This window comes from Equus caballus, chromosome 5 (assembly GCF_041296265.1).
Source record: "Equus caballus isolate H_3958 breed thoroughbred chromosome 5, TB-T2T, whole genome shotgun sequence".
In the NCBI taxonomy this organism is placed as follows: Eukaryota; Metazoa; Chordata; class Mammalia; order Perissodactyla; family Equidae; genus Equus; species Equus caballus.
The window spans coordinates 8,363,873-8,383,968 of record NC_091688.1 but is presented as its reverse complement, the minus strand read 5'-3'; the positions used below and the strand labels follow the sequence as shown (position 1 = coordinate 8,383,968).

Here is a 20,096-nt window from a genome sequence, read left to right as displayed (position 1 = left end):
GCCAATATCTCTTGCGTGTATTCCAATTATTAGCCTGCCATAGTGTGAAAGAACACCAATAAATGGTCCTAGAAGTGGCAATGCCTGGTGTATGTTGAAGTACTAGGAAATAGGGTACGAGATCCATCTAACCCAAACACCAGATACATCTCTCAGTATGAAATTTAAAGATTCCAGCAGAAAAACAGGAGTCTTGAAAACTAATTGAGCAGATATTTACACTGATGCCAGAACCATTTAAAAAATATAAATGGAAATTTGCCAAGTAGTTACAATGAAGTCCTTTGGTTTTGGTAATTTCCATTAGAAACTATTCTGAATATAGCATCATGCAGTAAAACACACACACACAACACAACACAACTATACAGCATGGTTGTCATCCTGACTCTCTCTTCCAGTAAGAAGGTTCTTTTGAAGGCACTGATGGCTCCACTCATGGAAGATGTATAGATATAGGAAAGAAATTGCAACAAGAAAGTGTGAATTAACACAACAGCCTTCTAATTCATCTTTTCACAATGAGTGTATCTTGAACACAGAGGGAAAATAAGCCAACATTTCTCTCCTCCCATTCCTTTATTGTTTTCTGATTTGGATGGCACAATCTTGGACTGTGTATGTTGATAAGGGGCCTATCAACAAAACTCATGTAACGAAGAGTCTTTCTCTGTTCTCTGGAAACTCAGTTAGGACAAGGATGTATGTAACTAGTAATAGCGAACACTCTTCCATTCTCTTAATATTAGAGAAACTGAAAGAGGTAACTTCTCCCCTCAATGCCCAGTGAGTTAAAAATGGAGGCCTACTGTTGAACCAGGAGCTGAATTATTTTCTGCAGAAATGCCTTCTGTGGACCTAACATTTGGGCAGAGTATTCTTCCTCCTTCTACTTCCGAGGGTATTTCACGAACGCTCCTTTTTCAATAGCAAAATACCACAGTACCTCTTGGAAAGTGTCATATTGTATCTTCCAGGTGTGTAAGGTTTGTGTCCTTTAATCTTGTAACCACAGTGACTTCAGATCAGGCAAAAAATGTCTCCCACTCTCCTGCCTTTGATTTGTCCAATTTCCTTCCTTTAAAAATCTTGTCCTTCCCCAAATTAATGACAGTAATGACAAATGCTATCATTTTCCACATTGGTAATTGTGGGCCAATTTGATCAAAAGAGTTATAAATATTGAGAAGTCTCAGATCTTACTGATGTGCATGGACATAACTCAAACATATGCAAGAATGAGGAAGGGGGAAGTCCTTCAAATGTGATCATTTATTTCAGGTTCAGAAATACAGCTTCACATTTTCACGATAGGTACATGTGACCTTCAAGAATGATACAGGCTTTAAGAACTTGCTTCAAAAATTCCATTCACAGAGTCCATCCATGTATCAGCATTAAGAAATCCTGAAAGTGCTAAGAAGACAGTGAAAAGCATTCTGGCTCAAATTAATTAAAGAATCAACAGAGAAGACAAGATTTTGCTTCTGTACACTGCTTCTTCTTAAAAAAGCAAAAGAGGAATTGGATTCAGAAAAGAGAGAGACAAGAAATGGAGACAAGCAAGCAAAACGAAGGCCGTACGTATGACATTAAACTCAAATCAAGTCATGGTGGAATTTCTGCTTGGGAGGAAAAATTTTTTGTCAAATTGGTAGCAGACAATACAAGAGGTTAGATAGAGTAATTTTTATCATCATTTTGAAACCATTATATAATCAGCAAAGTTTAACGATTTTGAGGGTAAAAATTCAAAAGAAACAAATGCCTTGAGCTGAGCCATGTGTGAAACCCCAGACCAGAAAGGTGAGACGCCTCACCAACATACTGGTATGAACAGGTCTGAAGACAAACAGGAGACTTTCCCTTGAGTTTCCTCTCTTGCTCTCGCACATTCATACATTCTTGCACATATATACAAATAGCAGTGCAAGTACTACATATGCTTCAAAATATTCTTAAAGTTCACAATACAGAGCACCACATGATTTTAAACATACCATTTAGACAGGATGACTTAAGATTATCTAGAAGACACATTGGAACTTTTAGGAAGGGATTGAGTGATCTAGTCCACTAATAATTGTTTCTCTGAAATCATCTAGCTTTATTCTAACTCGGAGCTCACAGCTAGCAGTCCTCTTGTGAAATGATGCAAAACTCATGGCTCGCGTCTCACGTATTGTCTTCTTTCATTGAGTTCCACAGTTCAGAGACTTAGTATTTAGGCTTTATGCTCAATGTCAAGGAGATTCCTGTCAATTTCAAATAATCACATTGTGTGCCAAATGAGGAATGTTTACCTGAAAAAGTGGATGGACAACCTACCTCTGAGATATTAGCTGACTTCTCCCCTGCATTTTCAGCAAATTTACTCAGAAATATACACTACTTTTATTACACTGCTGTAAACCTCTACTTGATTTTTTGACATTTACCATAGAGAAAAAATGACTATGTATACCGACTTAGCTTTTCAAGACTCAGCTCAGCAATTCAAGGATAATTTATAATTCTAATCAGAGATCTTAAAGGTTGGTTTCCAGATCTTACTCTTCTTATCAAACTGTATTAGCCAAGGTAATTTCTTCTTTGAAAGCACTGCTGTGGATTCAGATAGAAATGCTTGTGGATGTTCTCTAGCGTGTCGTCATGGTAATTCTGAGCTTTGTGCCTCTCAGCATGAACACAATGTGGAGACATTTTTGCATACCTCATGTACGTTATCAGAAATGAACCACTGTTATCACGTCCTATGGCAGATCCTTCAAAGCTACCTCTTGTATTCGCACAGTTTAAAAAATATATTTATACTCACACATACAAAGCACATGTATACATATTTACACCCATACGTAACATCTATGTACAATGCACATACAATCACACTCATGCTTGCAGCATTGGAACAAGTGCTCTTAAGTCCACCTACCCAAAAGGACACAAAGTACAGATACTTACAGAAACAAATTTACTATGTATATACTGTATACATATAGACACATGCATAGAAAATGGGTTTGTACACAGAAAACATCAACATTTATCACATACTGGTATTAGGTCCCATTTCATATTTGAGAATTATGGCTACAGTCTATACTAAAAAGTCATAAAATTAATCTATATGACTACTTTTTAATTCTAAGTTCAGAAGGCTTATAGTTATGTCACAGGTACTGGTTTCCTTATAATGTTTGGGAATAGAATGAGTTTGTATCTGAATTAGTAGGCAATTTGCTAATCAACAGACCCTACTGCTCTTTTATGTTACAAAGCACAGCTAAAAGCAATATTCAGAAGAGTAATCTTGGGAGTCGATTTCAGGAAATGCAATATATCTGTTCTAAATCAATACTATTTCAATCATCTGTCCACAATTGAGTGAATGGTTATTCCAATTAGTCAATAAGCATGCAAGATATAGCATGTGACAATAAAATAGATTTACCTATCAAATAAACATATACAGTTTATTTTTCCAAATCCTAAAAACACTGTATGTTTTATTTTATTATACTAGACAGGATGGAGCTACATCTATTGTGTAGACAACATCAGAGCAATCAATTAGGAGGAAGTCACATGGAAGATTAGAAGTGGCATGGGAAATACTTGGAAAGCTCATTAAGCAACATTCCCATCTTAAGCCCTGATATAAACACTGCACTTCAAACTACACACATCCTAGAGCTTCCGACTTCATTCACATAGACATCTCGTTTCAGTAAAATGCAAACTCTTTGGGAAATGGGATTAATACCAATCCTTTGACATAGTACTGCAGAAACTGAAAATATTCTCCAACATGACTGCTGAAATTCCAGGCTGGCTTCTATTAGAAATAACTTAAAAGTAAAAGAGGACAAAAATGGACCCACAAACAGAGACAACTGGGACAGTGACACTGGGATTATAATCTGAGAGCAAAAGCCAAGGATGACAAATGCCATTGTTTATGACTGCATAAGATCAGTGGAAAGAAACTTGGAAAAAATCTCCAATTTTCTTTGACATGATTTGTGCTGATCTGAGAATACACCAGTGGTTATCCACAATATTTTCCTTTAACAGAAGGAAATTTTTGAAATACAGCAAAACGCAAAACCACATTTAGCACGAAGCCAAACCCTGAAGTATATAATCCTTTAGCTGCCTATTGTAGAGAACTCAAAGGAAGAAGCAAAGGGAATCTTAAAAAGAGGGAATTTTGTGAAAAGATCTCACTATAGATTATTTATTATACTATGGATGTTTATTTAACATATTTCCATTTAGCTGTGACATTATTTTTAAAGCCAGTGTGTATCTTGCACATCTGTTCCATTCACAAAAAGTTAATTTTTTTTCCAATGAGAAAAAATAACATATGAGAAGACTGAGGGGACGTGACGTTCTTTATACACTCACTTGTAACTTAAAAGTTGAAATGCCCTTTTCATAAATCTTAAATTCTCTGATTTTTGCCTATTATAAGTGAGTTAGCTGTAACCTGTTAGACTAAGTTCAATACAATGCCATTCAACTTGGCAAGTTCTCTTTTTAATAATGGTTACAAGTTTTTACTTCATACTTTATGAGTGTGTGCTTTGGGTATAAACTACACAGGAAATTAAAGTTAAGTTAACATACAAATCATGTTTGCTGCTTTCAAAGAGAGACATTTCAGTTGGTGAAACCTGATTGACTTCCGTAGAATATGAAATAGTGTCGTGGGACGCCACTGTTCAGTGAATGCTTGGTTTGCTGTCTGGGCGCAGTTAACAGACAAAATTCCTGTTGGCTTCGGGCTGTTTCCTACATGCTAATCCTAGGTCCTAGGTAGTCCAAAACTCAGCCTCAAGACTGAACTATTAACCTCCAGGCTAAATGGCTTTTGCAAAATTCAGAAATGGTAGAAATCGCCAATTTGCTTTAGATCTAAGTGTCTTAATGCCATTTTCTGGAATGACCTGGATAGAAACTCTGAAGTGGTATAACCGTGAAAAAGTGAGCTCTGCTCTTAAACCATGGCATCTCTCACTAAATGACTTTTCCTTCCATTCCAGGTTCAATTCTTTAAATATGATTATCCTACAGTAAGGCTCAAGATTTATTCAGAAAGCCTAGAATGGATAGAAAGTTACATTAAAACTGTTTTAAAGGTAGGAAAATTTCTTACATAAAGGAAGTACACTTTAGCATGGAAAGAGAGAAATATTTTTGCTCCAACCAACCAACCAAATAAATAAAAAAATAAAGTAGAGTTAGTTTCAAAGTGTAGTTAGCCATGCCTAAAATTAGGTCAATATGAAAAATGAAACATTTTCCACGTCAGCGTTCACTGTAACCTATGAGGAACTGAGTACAGAAGTGAATAAAGGAATTACCTTTTTCCAGACACTTCTAGAGATGTGCTATTTTGCTTCTTCCTTGAACTCTAAACTAACTAGCCAAATCTTTTGACTGACTACCAAAAAACAAGCTTTGATTCGCTGTTGAACGTGCTTCTAGCATGAAGCAAAACACATGGGCATGAGAAGCTCTTTAGAGCAAGCAATGCATTCACTTTTCCTTCGCAAACTACCTTGTGCTTCTGGAAAAGTTTTATTCTTAAGGAATCCTAATTTTAAAAATCACTTCCTAGCAGTCTTATGAAATAAAGAAGAAGGAAAGAGGCTCTAAATAGGTAATTATGGAGTAGGTGGAAACATTAGCAATACACATAATTTCTGTCAGCCAAAACAGAATGTGGGAAAATAAATAGGTATGTTTTAGGTCTAAGCCCACCATCTCAGATCGCTTAAGAATTACATTTGGTAGGTAAACTGGGAAACTTGTCCAAAGCAATTGCAAATATATGCCAGGGTAGGCAAATGGTCCCCAAAGTGGAGGGCTGCTATACAAACCTACCTTGGTCAATACAACATACAAAGCCTTGAAGGGTCAGCAGTTTTCAAGAGTCAAACTCCAGAGGTCTGACATCCGTGAGCAATGAGGATGAGTGATGAACGCATTAGTAAAACTGGTTACTTGCCTACTGATGTCCACACATGCGACTACTCATGACTTACTGCAAGGGTTATCAAATATTTTGCTTTCGCATAATTCATTAGTAATTAATTGCCATGCCAGATACTTCGTTTAGTCTAACAGGGAGGATTCAAGTGGACGGATTATAGTGGGACGAGTTGGTGATGGGGGTGGTCTCCGGCTAGAAAGAGAGAAAGAGAAAGGTAAAGAAACAAGTAGAATATCTAACAGAAGGCTGTCCCAAAGACTGAGAAAGAGCCATCGTATGACACACATGCTCATGCACAGACAGGCCAGCAGGGGTGGGTGCCATCTGTAATGATTTTAACAATGTCACCTTTTATTCACTCAGCATTTTTTAACAAAAATGAGGTATTTTTTCCTAGGCAAATTTTTCTCAAAACTGAAGCCATCCCTCCCAATACTAATAAAAATATTAAATCATTTAAAAGCCACCTACAACACACTGCACATTTCTGCCAGTACAGTAGGATTACATAGAGTAAACTGCACTGTTACCTTCGCTTCAGAAACTACAGTCACGTACCACGTAACAACAACAGGCTGCATAGACGATGGTGGTCCCGTAAGGTTAGGCCATGTAGCCTAGGTGTGTAGTAGGGTACACCGTGTAGGTTTGTGTAAGTACACTCTGTGATGTTCGCACAACAACAAAATTGCCTAATGAACGTATCCCTGTCGTTAGGTGACACGTGATGTAATAAGGTGTATTAGGCCTCAAAAACAGATGGGTTTCTGTTCGAATTTTTATTTCTCTTTATGAAATATTCTTCCTCTTTTTCTCCCTGTCACGTTATCACTTCTCATTGCCTTTGTTAAAACTTAAAAGTTAAAATCAGAAAATCCAGGTTTTGAGAGTTCTCTACCATAAGTGTAAACAGGCTCAGAGTAAGTGAACTGCGTGAGCTCTAGTTCCTATTTTGGGTCCTAAAAGTTTCCTTAGTAGTAGTAGCCTTGCTCACTTTCTGATAGTAATGGTGTTTCTGAGAGCAGAGGTTCCTGAATAAACAAAGTCCAGAGAATGAAATATCCCTGTACCCAAGTATCTCAACTTTCCCAAGCAATGCTCTCTATTCCCTGAACCTTGACATTTATTTCCTAAAGGGATTAATAAGCTTTTTGTGTGCGTACTTGCCTTCATATGTTAGAATGGTGGGGAGTGATTTTTATAACTAACAAAACTCAACAAATTCTACACATTGAAACCTTTCTTCTTGATAAAACTTTCCCTTGATTTTTTTCAGCAAGACCCCTTCTGGAATTATAGTGATGGCATGGAATTTTCTTCTGTGCTGAACACTAAATGGATCAAATCAAATGTCCTTTCTCAGGTATGAAGAAGTGAAGTTAGAAAAGTTAAAGGAAACGATTATGAAATTGTGTTGAAAAAATCACAAAGCTATAAAATAAAATTAGACAGTCAAGGAAAAAATCAAAGCAAAAGATATATTGTTGATTAATGGTTAAAATACTGACCACTTAGGCAAAAACGCCTAGACATTAATAGAGTTCCTTTTGCTTCCTGTACCCGAAAAATGTTGCAGAGGCTTCAGAGGAAAAGTTTCCTTGGGAAGGGGCATTCCAACTTAACCTCTTACACTGGTCTCATTTGAAGCAGACACTCCATTTTTGAAAGTAAAATTAGAGATACTTTATAGGCCCAGTAACACAACTAAACCAATCAATACTAGCTTTTTAATTTGAGTAAACAAATAAGTCCTCTTCCTGCATAAAGGCTACTGGCTACTGTGACCACCTGAAATGTTTTGGAATTCCCTTTTGGGAAAAATCCTCCCATAATTTCCTTTTTACTTACGACCAGGCAAAAACACACGCCCTTTCACTAGCATATTCCTCATTTTCATTTAAAATGACCGTATTTATTTAACTTCTGTCCTGAATCTTGAACCTGCATCATTTTCTCCTTTGACACGAAGGTTCTAGAGGCCAGAGGTCACATCCACTTAACTTGTTTCACACGGTGTTCGGCATGGTGTTACATGCAGTTACGTTCTCAATGTCCTTTTGTTCATCTGCTGGAACTGCTATTCATTCTTCAAGACTCACCTCAGTGAAATTTTCTCTGACCCACTTTCCCCCATCTTGACCCCGATCTTGATACAGTTGCTTTTATAGCATCTCAATATATTTCTATTAATAATCATCACATTGAATCCTAATTAGGGTTATATGTTTCTCTCCACTGATTAGAAATGGGCTGTCTTACTCATCTTCGTATTTCTGCGTGTCTGGCTCAGTGTTTGTCATTCAGCCACTGAATGTTTGACAACTGAATAAATGAAAGTTACTCCTACAAGTGAGGAACAACTAATGAATGCTCATGATATCCACTGATCTTTACATTATACAAAGGCATTCGTTAGTAAATCACTGCTTTTGCCAAAAAAATAAGCTACACTGACGTATAGGATTTAGACCTTTGGAAACTCTACCTACAGAGTATTTGACTGCTCCGTTCTTCAGTAGATGTTTGGAATAGTAAATAATAGGTCCCCTGTCCTCAGAGAGTTTGACAAATAGTCACACAATCTATAGAAATGTATTCTTAGCAATTAAGCAGTTACAGGGGAGTGACAGTTGGCCAGAATTTGAGCTTGAAGGAGGGAATCTCCACCAGAAGTTTCAATAATGGGATAAGTTTAATTAAGGGATTTTATTTGAAAAAAGTAGAACTTAAACCACAAACACAGTGAAAGGCAGGACACAGCGTGGTGTGGTGGGTTGGGAATTGTCTCATGTGTGTGGGACAGCTTTGACCACGGACTGTAGCCAAGAGAGAAAGGAATGCAAACTGAATTCTCTTTTGATTCTTTTGTTCTTGGCTTAAATGTCATCCCTCTGCCCTTCCTGACTATCCTATAGTTTCTAACCATGCCCCCATCATTCATGATGTTTGTGTTCTTCATAGCACTTAACCCTGTTTGTAATTATGTATTTATTTACTAGATTATTGCCTGTCTCCCCGAGTAGATGGCAAATTTCTTGAGAGCAGAGACCACATCTTCTGTATCTATTACGTGTATGCAGCATTTAGTATAATGTGATTAGAAGGCAGTGAATAAATATTTATTAAATAATGGACAAGTGAATGACTGAAAAGTGCCTAAACAGAGATGTTTAGCCAGGTTAGAGTACAGACCAGGTCAAGGTGAGCAGGTCCACCAAGGCCAGGCACGCAACACTTTGAGGCCTTGGTCAGAGGCTTATACTTGAGGCAACAAGTTTACACAGAAAGAGTCCTGGATCAGAAGCCAAAAGATGTGGATTCTAGCTCCATCTGCCAATCTGTACAATCATTAACCAACTAAAGTTCTCTAAGCCTCAGCTTCCTCATCCACGATGCAGGAGACAGACTCGAGGATCTGGAACGTGCCTTCCAGTCATACACTGCACGCATGTTTACTGCATATCTACTATGTAGAGTGCATTATGCTACAGGATTTTTAAGAACTCAGAATCTATTCACAGTGGAGGATAAGTGGGATAAGACAAATCTGCAAGTAGTTTTACTATAGCATCCCACTTTAAGTGGAAAAAATAGGGCAAAATTTTGTAATTCAGACTCTGAGAATATATTCTGGGAGCTTGAAAATACTATAACGTGGTCAATGCAGGGGCAAATATGATTTTAACTGCAGCATATAAAACTTGAAAGTCATCAGAAAATGTAGGTCTATAATGAGGTTAAAGAAACTAAAAATTAAGTGGTGAGGATTGAAGGGAAGACAGAGAATAGGAAGATTTAAATACTCTGACGGCGCAGCAACTCTCAGTAATCTCCTCCTCCAATTCTTGCACCACACTGATGGGACAAGAGCCGGACAAGAGCAGTGGGCAACTGCAGGAAGAAGGCAAAGCAGGAGACGAGAATACAGCTTTCTGCTATGTGCCAAACCTTTTGTTTGTCTGATTCACCACCGTATCAAATAACTTAGGATGGTCTTTGGATCATAGCATTTTTTTTCTCAAGTAAATAAATCAGGAAAACCATCCACTGTGGACTCTTTAAGGGAAGCCCTAAGGCCTTACACTAACAGGCACTGCAAACCTGTGTGGTGAGTTAATGACAGAAAGAATGAAAGATAAAATTTCCATCATGTTCTCTCAAAACAATTATGACATCTTTAAAATATGCCCAGTTTCAGGTTAAAGTAACCCGTAAATGTATTTAGTAATTTCCTAAAGAGTCCCTCAAACCTTCTGGAAGAAACCAGCATCATTTTATTTCTAAAATAATAACCCCCCAATAATCTGTATATAAAACTCTATTAGAAAGCAATTCAAGAGGAGTATTAAGTAGTTCATTGAGAATTTTCTTAATGAGTAATGCTAAGGTGTTTGCCAACTTAAACACCAAAAAACATTTAAGGTTTACTGTTGAGGTTAATTTCATTGGTCCAGTTCCTAACCATTCAAAGAGTTTCCAAAGACATTCAGCTCATAAGACAGTTTGTTTTGGGCAAAGCGAAGTTATTTGTTTTGTACCAAATTTTCCTCAGTTGCTTTGTTTAGTGATGGGTTTCATTAAGTAATCCATTATACTGAAATGGAGCATCTTGCATCACTTAGTGTTTATTGAAACACTGTGTTGTGCGTGGGCGGTTTATGGTTACGATAGAAGTGCCATGTTTCTGCTTTCAAATCAAAGGGAAGGATGTAAGACTTGAAGTTGCATTTGTAGCTGCAGGGATGGACCGTTTACAGTATTTTGGACAATGACAAATTTTCTAAGAAAGTCAAATCCTCACACAGGGTGGGTGGCATTGTGAGGGGAGAAACTGGCTTCACCGATAAGAGAGAAGAATGCATTATTTGTCTTAGTATCTCGTTTGATTGTCTTCTAAGAATGGAAGAACTAAATTTCATCTGCTCTTCTTTGGGTTAGCTGATTCTCAGGACTCATGCCGTGAGGCCAATCTTGACAGGGATTGGGGGAGAGTTCACTAGGGCAAACTGCATTGGTACATCAGCGGTGGGGTGGGGGGTGAGGGTGGAAATCACCTTTAGCTTCTTGCTTCCTGGTAGCATAATATTGATGACTGAAATGGTTGGGTCTTTCTGCCCCTGCCCTTATTCCTCCTCAGGATGGGAAGTGGGAAAGATCTGACTGGTTAATGTGTGAGTCAGACTGGGTCTATGTAGCTTAGTGTCTTTCCTTTCCTGTGCTTAAACCAAGATCTCCTGATTCCCTGTCCAAGGTTCTTTCTATTGGGCAGTTACACTGGCATGTTCTAAGGCAACAGTTCTCAAATTGGACTGTGCATCAAAATTCCCTGGAGAGTTTGTTAAAACAACTCGCTGGGTCCCATACAGAGTTTCTAATGAGGTGAGACATTGCTAGCAAGTTCCCAGATGATGTTGTTGCTGGGACTGTGCTTTGAAAGCCACTGTTCTAAGGCATAATAAATTATTTTGACCTTGCTTTGTCAACAATTCAATTCACCTGCCAGACAAAGTATGAGCAAAAAAGAGAAAGTGTTGGAAAAAATCTTAAGAAAGATGAAGAAATGGTTGTAGGAATATTTTGATACCTTTGTGAATTAGACTTACATATGGGTCAAATCAGTTTTAGGTTTATTTCGTAAAGACCAAGATACTATCCTATGGCAGTTTTCTTGTTAGTCATCACCAGAAGAGTAACTACTTGCTTGGGGAAGCTTGTATTTGTTTATGAAAATGGTAGTAGGTAAGAGAAAGTAAGCCTCTCTAAATGTCCATTCCAAACTCTCATCTTTGGAGAAAGTGTGACTGAAGTCCAGCCTAATTAGCTAAGTGGACCCAAATTTTTTAAAAAACGAAAACCTTCAAAGAAAGATATACACAGATTCATACTTCTAGAGGAGCGATATCTGTCTTAGACGGTAGTTATTTGCATCAAAAAAGGATGTGCAATATATTTCTTTTATACCACAAGTTCTACTTATTAAATATAATTGAAGCTTTAAAATATAACTGTCTCAAAATTCAATTTACGTACAATTACATTTGGGATCATGGGAGCATTATGCATCTCAGGTTTCTAGGAGCCACTAGAATCTGACATCAACTTGCCCAACTTTTTTATCTTATTGATGAGATAGGTCAAAAAAACAATGAAGGGTTTTGTCTACAGACCACAAGAAGCAAGGCACCTCTCTTTTTTTTGGCTACATCTGGCGAATTTCTCAGAAGACTAAACAAAAGAGGACAAAAACCAGAAACTGCTTGTGAGTTTTCTAAAATCATGAAGAGCGCCTCCCACAGTGGGCTCTGCTGAGCTCCTCTCCAGAGCGGCTCCAGGCAAAATGGCTGTGGAGGCCTCAGCCAGCTGGGTTGGCGGGTGCCCACAGAATCTCCCTTCCGGGAACTGAAATGCCTTACTTCTTCACGATCCTCTTGAGTTACTTAATCCTTGCATCATTTACAAAGTTTGAGGCATGTGTACATAGTTTATCATCTGAACAACATTATAAACTTCCCGTGAGCTGAGATTACTCCTCATCCTGTTGACAGCCTGCTACAGCACCTGCAGAGGGCAGTGTCCCAACCGGTAGTTTAACGAACATGAACCAGCGAACGGATCCAAGCAAGGAATCAGACAGGAGTGCAGCTCTAGGTGAAATGGAAAGGCAACTAACTATGACCCAGGACTTCCTCTTGAGAACGTCTGCTATGAGAGAACAGATTATGGGACATAGTATTTTACATTTCAGCACTGTATTCGTGCATTGCTTCTTATTTCGAACATTTATTCAAAAAACAGTGTTTATATATCTAGAAGGCATAAAGCTAAGTTCAGGAATATGCTATAACAGTCATGATTTTGTTCACGTGGAAGATAATATTTTGTAATTTATTATCAAAAATACTATAGGATGCTATCCAGCATATTTTTGGCCTTTTCAGCCTTAGTAACAGACTGTCCAAGAATAGTTTGCTGTAGATGTTGGAAAGAACACAGGACTTGGAATTCATTTAAAAGGTTTAAGGAATTCTCTAATATGATTCTTGCTACATGTTAGAGCCAGTATTTCTTTCCCCTGTGAAAATGAACCCATGATTTTATAACATATGTCATTGGAAAACTATGAATCAATTCATGGAATTTGAAATGAGAATATAAGGAGAAAAACAGTCCATAATTCTTAGTTGATGATACAAACATATAATATGCTGTATAAATTAGTCTCTGAGATAAATGGTGATATAATCTGCCTTGCCACACTTTCTTTACATTGTCTTAAATATCTGACTCGGATTTCACCCTTAGAGATGGTACAATATACTCACTTCTGTGGTTGCAGCAAAAAGGCAGCTTAAAGAACGATTTGCCCACAGCGACTGCTCAGTTTATGACTTGTAAAAAGAATTTTACAATAGCATTCATCCAGGCAAGGTTTTCAACAGAATAGGACGAGAGAGAAAGCATTTGTGTTTAAGTTGTTTCTTAAAATACACTAAATATTGGGCTAATTTCAAAATATATTTTGATTAAATATTGCACGTCAAGTCATTGTGTCTTCTCCCATCCCCTCAACACACCATGTCTTTGTGCTAGGCGCTGTATGAAGAGTTAGAGGTACAGAAACAAAGCCAGTCACTGCCCAGGAGTTTCCAGTTGAGATGGGGAGAGAAAGTAGACAATGACAACAGTGGGATACGTGCTACGACGGGATTCTGCTTCAGGAGCTTCAGGGACACGGGGTCTGAGCCTGGAGTTGGAAGGAGGTTGGGAGGTCGGAAGGACTTCCAGAAAACAGGGAAAGTTGAGGGGACTAGCATTCCCAGAATAGGAGAGCGTATGTGTAAGGGAAGGGAAGTTAGAAAAGTACTGTCAGTTTGAGAAATCAAGCGTTGTCTTATTCTTTATCACAAGTGTCAGAACGACTTGTTTTGCTCCAAGTCCTAATTGATAGAACAGACAATTTAGAGGGTCTTTAGTTGGATTAAAACATGGTTCTTAAAAAGCATTACTTTTGAGATTAATTTTTTATATTTTAACCTCTCCATTATATCACTGACAACACATAAGCTGGGCAGAGGAAAAGACTAAAAGATATGCTGAGAAGCAGAAGGTAAGAGGAATACAGTGTTGAGAAAACTACCGAGAGAAAGGATGTGGTTTTTAAACCGATTTACATGCACATGGCTATTGAATGAGGTTAGGCAGTGTCCTGTTTGATTATTTTTTTTCCCTTCCCTCTCCACTCCCTTCCTTCCCTCTTTCCCTCCATCCCTCCCTCCTTCCTTCCATCCTTCCTCCTTTCCTTTCTTCCCTCCCCCCATCTCTTTTTCTCTCCTTTGAGAAATCCCCAAAGAGATCTCAGAGAACTTACATGCTGTAGAAACCTAGTCCCACTGATGGTAGCTGGGGTAAAACTATTTCTAACCCTCTTCATCATCTTCTGTCCTCTTCCCTGCCCTTCCCCCTCACTCCCACCCCAGGCACCAGGGGAAGGGGTTGGCCAACTTCACCATTTGGGGGAAGGAGGAGAGGCTGGGAAGGAGGTGCTAAGAACAAGCTACTGGGCGAGGCAAACTTCCACTTTGAGATACACATTCCTTTGTCATCTCAAAGCAGGGAGAAGAAGAAAAAGAAGCAAGGATGGGGAGGGAAAAGGCAACACTTTGAATCTCTGTACAGAAGTCTAACATTCATTTCTGCTTTGGAAAGCTGGAAAAAGACTTCTGCCCCTTTCTGATAGAGCAAGAAACTTCCAGGCACGAGTATCTGACCTGGGGCCTCAGCTCAGAGAGGGTAAATATGTAAATAGAAATACTGATGGAAAAGCTCACTTTCCAATTTCTTTTATTTTTGTAACAGAAAAAACAGAGCAGAGGAATTGGAAGACTTAGGAAAGATTTACGTTGCGCCAATGTTTCATTTCTGCCTGACTGTGACACCTGGTGAATTAAAAGGCCGGTTTTAAATGCACCATGTGATATTTTCCCTGTCACTTCCGTCAGTCCAAGTGCAAAACGGAGACAGAGTTACCGTTTACTAATTACAATCCCAGTGATTAAAAAAAAAAGATGAAAAATTCCAGCAGGAGGAGCTCTAACATGCCTTAGAGCTCAAAGTTTAAAAACAAAAAAGTTTAAAGCAAACAGAAAAACAGAGAGCCAGTGTGCCTTGCAAGCTGCCATGTCAGTGAACAAATATGCGACTAAGTCCAATTAAAAGCTGGGTGCGAGGCCAAGGGATGACCCTGCGGAGACAGCACAGTCCACGTTTTCTGCGTCCACGAGGCTCCTCGCTCCGATGCTGTTCATCTGAGACTGGATCTGCGGCCTGAGCTCACCAAGGAGGGAGCAAAAGGCCGATTTCTGGGCAGGTCCAGAAGTAATTCTTTTCCTCTTAAACTGTCACACTGTTTCTAAACGAGTCTTTGACACTGGCTCAAAAACCGCATTTTAAAACGGAATTTTCATCGGTGGTTGAAAGCATTACAAAAACTGCAGAATGTTCCATCTCCTTTACTCAGTGGCTTCTTGGGCGCTTTTTTAAAATAAGGGAAATGCTGTGTTTGTAAAAATTGGTGCTAAAAGGGCAAGGAATCGTATGTCCCCTGGGCCATGTAAGGAGTCTGCAGAAAGAATTAGAGCTTTCTAACACACACACTCATCCACTGGAGCACAAAGAATTCACGCAGGAGAACAGTGAGAAGTATATGAATTTAGCAGTTATCGGATTTTGAGGGTAAGCCTTTCCATTTTGGACAGTGTTATGGGAGTGGAACGGACGAGTGGGCATAAGGGATGATCAGAATTGCTTAACCTGAAGGAAATTTTCAACCAATCCCTTTTAATCTCTTGCCAATAAGAAGTCAAACTTTTTGTTTTACACCTTAATGGTATGCCCACATTTTAAATTTTTATACAAGCTCCTACAGAAACTTTAACTAGACCAATTCAGACCAAAAGTCACTAAATAAAGCTAGTCTAGACGGAAAAAATCTATGAAAACCATATGTCTTTTAGGCATCTGTCTTACAAAAACTGCCATCATCCTGGAGAAATAGCTCAAAAAATATGCTTTTAGGAAAACAATGCTGTAAGGACCTTGGAGCTGTGCTCGAGAAGTCGGCTGAACTCGGGGAAAGTAAAGCCAAAATGTTTACAAATGAAAAGTTCTCCTCTCTACATCCATCTGTCTGTGAACATCACTGAAAGGATCGGCAAAGGCAGATACGATTTATATTTCCATTATTCTAGAAGGGATAAAAAAACTTTACAGCTTTGCTCCTCCACACTCCTACAGAGTATTAGACCAAGGGATCTCAAAGTAACCCTGTTCTCACTCACAGAAAACTGTTTTGAATAATGTTGTGCGTGGATCAGGCCAAAGAACCAGAACATTTTCTTCTGATTATTACCTCATCCTTCTGGCCTGCCAAACACAGCTAGAAGGCAGGTGTCCGGCATAAGCAACTAGAGCAAGACTGTCCTATATACTTGGGTGCAGGGACCAAATGAGACACGAGGGAAATCAGGAGGATGAGCGACGAAGCAGGAGTGCAAGAGAATGCAGTAAAGAGACGTATTCTGAAACCTTGCTTGTCTGACTTAACATTCTGAACTGGAGACCATGGTCGATGCTACCTTCATTAGTCTAGCTAGAGATTTTTACATCTCAAAATGCACTCTAATACATGGTATGAAATTCACAGAAAAAATAGAAAAGCAAACTTTAATGACAAAAAACAACATTTTAACTGAAAGCTGAACAGTCTATGGAGACTATGAAAATATTTATAAATTGCAAAGATTCCTTGTGACCCTCAAGGATATTTTACTGAGACTTCTTGCTCCGCAGGGATGGGGACTCTGGAACAACACAGCAACAATGGTTACTGGCAGGCGTGCCCCACGTGTTGCTCAGGCCCCTAGAAGACTGCGAATGAACACTATCTATCAGATAGCCACATACAGAGAAAAGGTCCTGGGTTGGAGGGGGGGATAGTAAAAAAGAAGAAAATCTATAAGATGTCATCAGTCACACACCAAAGCTTTAAGCAAAAGTGAGAAACACTATTTCAACATGTTTATTCAAAGACATTGTGCTTTAAAATGAGTTTTCAATATACTTATTCACTTTCAAGTATTAAGTATTAAGATGGTAATGGGGTAATTTAGAGTGTTTGAAATATTAAAACAGATTAAGCAATCATATCAACATCCCTCACTACAGATTCCTAAACTGAAATACAGGGTAAGTTCATCACATTCTACTGATAGTCACAGGGACTTTTGTGGTCTATTAATTTCAGTCCTGAGTAAGAGCTATGGTAAGAGCTAACACTACAAGTTTGCTTTCTTTCAAATGATATGTGTAGCATGGATTTTATTTTGACTTTAGACCCAGATATATGGAGGGAAATTACTGCAGTGGTTTCTCTAGTTAACACATTTACTAATGTTTCCTTAATTTTCCACCCCAAGAGGCAGTAATTAAGGTAGACTTTGCCTCACATGAAGTTTTATTATTTTAGTCATTAAAATATTTTCCAACACTACTAAGAAGCAAAAAGAAATTCTATTTGTTTTAAAAATAAGTAGACGTTTTCCTTGGTTTTTATAGCTTTTCCTCCATGAGTGGTGGTCTAAAGGCAGAGCAGAGCACAGACTTTCTGACAAAGGCCTTTGAGCACAATACAAAGGGGAGATTTATTTGAGGGAAAAATTTCACTCATTCTTAAAATTGGCTTTGAGAATAATCCTAATATAAAGTTTAGAAAATACATGATACAGAATATCTCTTATATAAATATCCGTTCCCAAGCGGAATCATTTCATCTTAGACTCTCTGGGCTGCAAAATACCTTTGAAACTCTTTCTCATCTCCTACTCTTATAAGAGGTCTCATTCTAGATGAATGTCATATATACTGACCAAAACAAATTTAGAAAATGCTGCCTCATGGAAATCTGAAACCTAATACAGGTAATATTTACATGCTTGAGGCAACTAGTATATTTGATTGTAAAATAAGATCATTTCCCAGATTATGTTCACAGCCACCTGAGGTCTTCTTCTCACACGGCCTCACTTCCCCTTGGTTTTCAAACAGAAGATTGGGGATTCCCTTGGGGTGGGGTATCTAGCTTGCGATCATCCAGGTCTTACCTTATTCTCTCTCTCAGTTGGTTCCTCAGCCCTTCCACACAAAAAGCAGGGAAGGAATGGAGCTTATTTCTAAATTTTATATTAACTTCACATTTCTCATAAGAGCAGTGAGAACATTATTTACACTTTATCCTATTTCTCTGTGTTTAAACTAATCCCAATGGGGGAAAATGTTGACTTTATGAAGATTTGGAATTCTCCATGTGTCTGAGGAGTTGAAGTCAAGCAGGCCCAGCCTTGTTGATGATAAGTGATTGAGAATTTTGCCATTTTGCTTAAGCAATTTTTTCTGATCCTTGGATGGAATGTGTTCTTTCTACAATTCATGTGAGCTGATAATTTTGACTGGAACACAGGGGTGGACATTTCCTAGTGTTTATGGGAATAGTTAAAAAATAATTCCAGAAATCAGAGCACTTGCTATTTGTGGTTTTGCCTATCATGTGGCTCTGAGACCTGAAAAGCAGCCAGAAGGAAAAGAAAGTGCCACGCCATGAGGAGGCTGCCTCAATTCCTTGTGACTCTAGACTTCGCCCTAGGTAGGAATTCTATTTTTGATCAGAGTCACCCTGTGACCTAAACTTCATCTAAATACTGGTAATGTGGCATCAATACACACGCAGATTCTCTCAAACCCAACGCCCTTCCAACACCACCCCCCTCCCGCCACAGTTAAAAATACTGGCCAGACCAAAAGTGTAATATTCCTTTGGCCACAGCACTTGGTAAGCCAGATGGATTTCATTTGGCAACTAAAGGGTGCAAATATGTGTTTAGATTCAGAGGTTCCCCCAGACAACGATTACAATACGTTGGCTTGAGTAAGCAAAAGGATTTCAATTTTGGGCATTTCAAAATTCTATGTTTAAGCAGCAATAAAGTTATGACAAGCAGCCAAACATCATCAAGCCCTCAGCTAAATCCTCAACTTCTCTCTCATCTTGCTGGAGGTAGGCATTTAAAGCACATTCTGAATGAAAGATGCAGCATTTCCATGTTCACGTTTAATTTCCTGGCTATTTATCAGCTAAAACAACTCTAGTAAGCTAAATTTCCTTTCTAATCTTTCAGAGTAGCTGATAAGTCAGAGGGAAGGAAGAAGCGCCCAGCAGCCTATTCTTGCAGTTTGCTGCTTGGATAAAATTTAGAGCTGAAAGAGCCATGGATCATGTTGTGCCATGAATCTCTGAAGTCATTGATAAACACGCCATCTAACCATAACTGTCTGAGTGGGAAGGTTTTTTCCCTGTAAAATCATTCTTTTCCTACAGCAAGGGAGACAAAAGAGGGCAGCCATGAAATAGAAGTACTAGCCTGGGTGTGTCTGTCTGCTTAAACTGGGTGGAATTTTTTTTCTTTTCTGTTCTTTTCTTTGAGCTGACATCAACTTGTATATAGGAACATTCAGCAGATTCCAACTGGTGACAGTTTGCTGCTGACTTGCCACAGGAAGAATAATAATCATTTACTGTGCATTTTTCACTGGTCAGTGGCTCCTTTGCCAGACTCCTGTCTTGGCTGTCTTCCTCTATCAATCAGGTGAAACTCTGGACAGGGCTGGGTACCCTGAGACTCAGAAAGCCTTTCCCTGCAATGGTTGAAGCTTGGCAATTTAGAACCCCAAAGAGAACAATGACAGACCCATTTGCTATTATTTGTCATAAGACGTGAAAGCAGTGTGTTTGGTTAACTTAATGCCAGTTAGCACTGGTGAACAGCGGCATATTGTTATATTTACGCTGCCTGCCGCCTGCCTGCATTTATGCTGTGTGTACTTTGCCTCATGTAGATCCTTTCTTAGTTTCCTTTTCCTCTTACCATGCGGCAACACTGGATGTTGGGAAAGCAGGATAAGGGACACACTGAAAACGGAAAGACAATCTGAAGTCTACCTTGCCACATCTGTAAAGCTCCTAAATTCTGATCTTTAGAACACT

General features: G+C 38.7%; 1 protein-coding gene across 16 annotated transcripts in view; it reads right to left on the bottom strand.

Moving 5' to 3' along the window:
* Nucleotides 1-20,096, bottom strand: part of DNM3 (dynamin 3) — a 567,669-nt gene that overhangs the window by 3,408 nt on the left and 544,165 nt on the right. For 7 of the 16 annotated variants that reach the window (XM_070267682.1, XM_070267681.1, XM_023640549.2 and 4 more), the window contains one exon: nucleotides 1,255-6,193. The exons of 4 other annotated variants lie outside the window; for them this stretch is intronic. In XM_070267682.1, the coding sequence (XP_070123783.1) occupies nucleotides 6,124-6,193 (70 nt within the window). In that variant the 3' untranslated portion in view covers nucleotides 1,255-6,123. Of the gene's footprint in view, nucleotides 1-1,254; nucleotides 12,704-20,096 lie in introns of those variants that run through there. 5 more of the 16 variants (XM_070267673.1, XM_070267678.1, XM_070267686.1 and 2 more) reach the window with 3 other exon arrangements.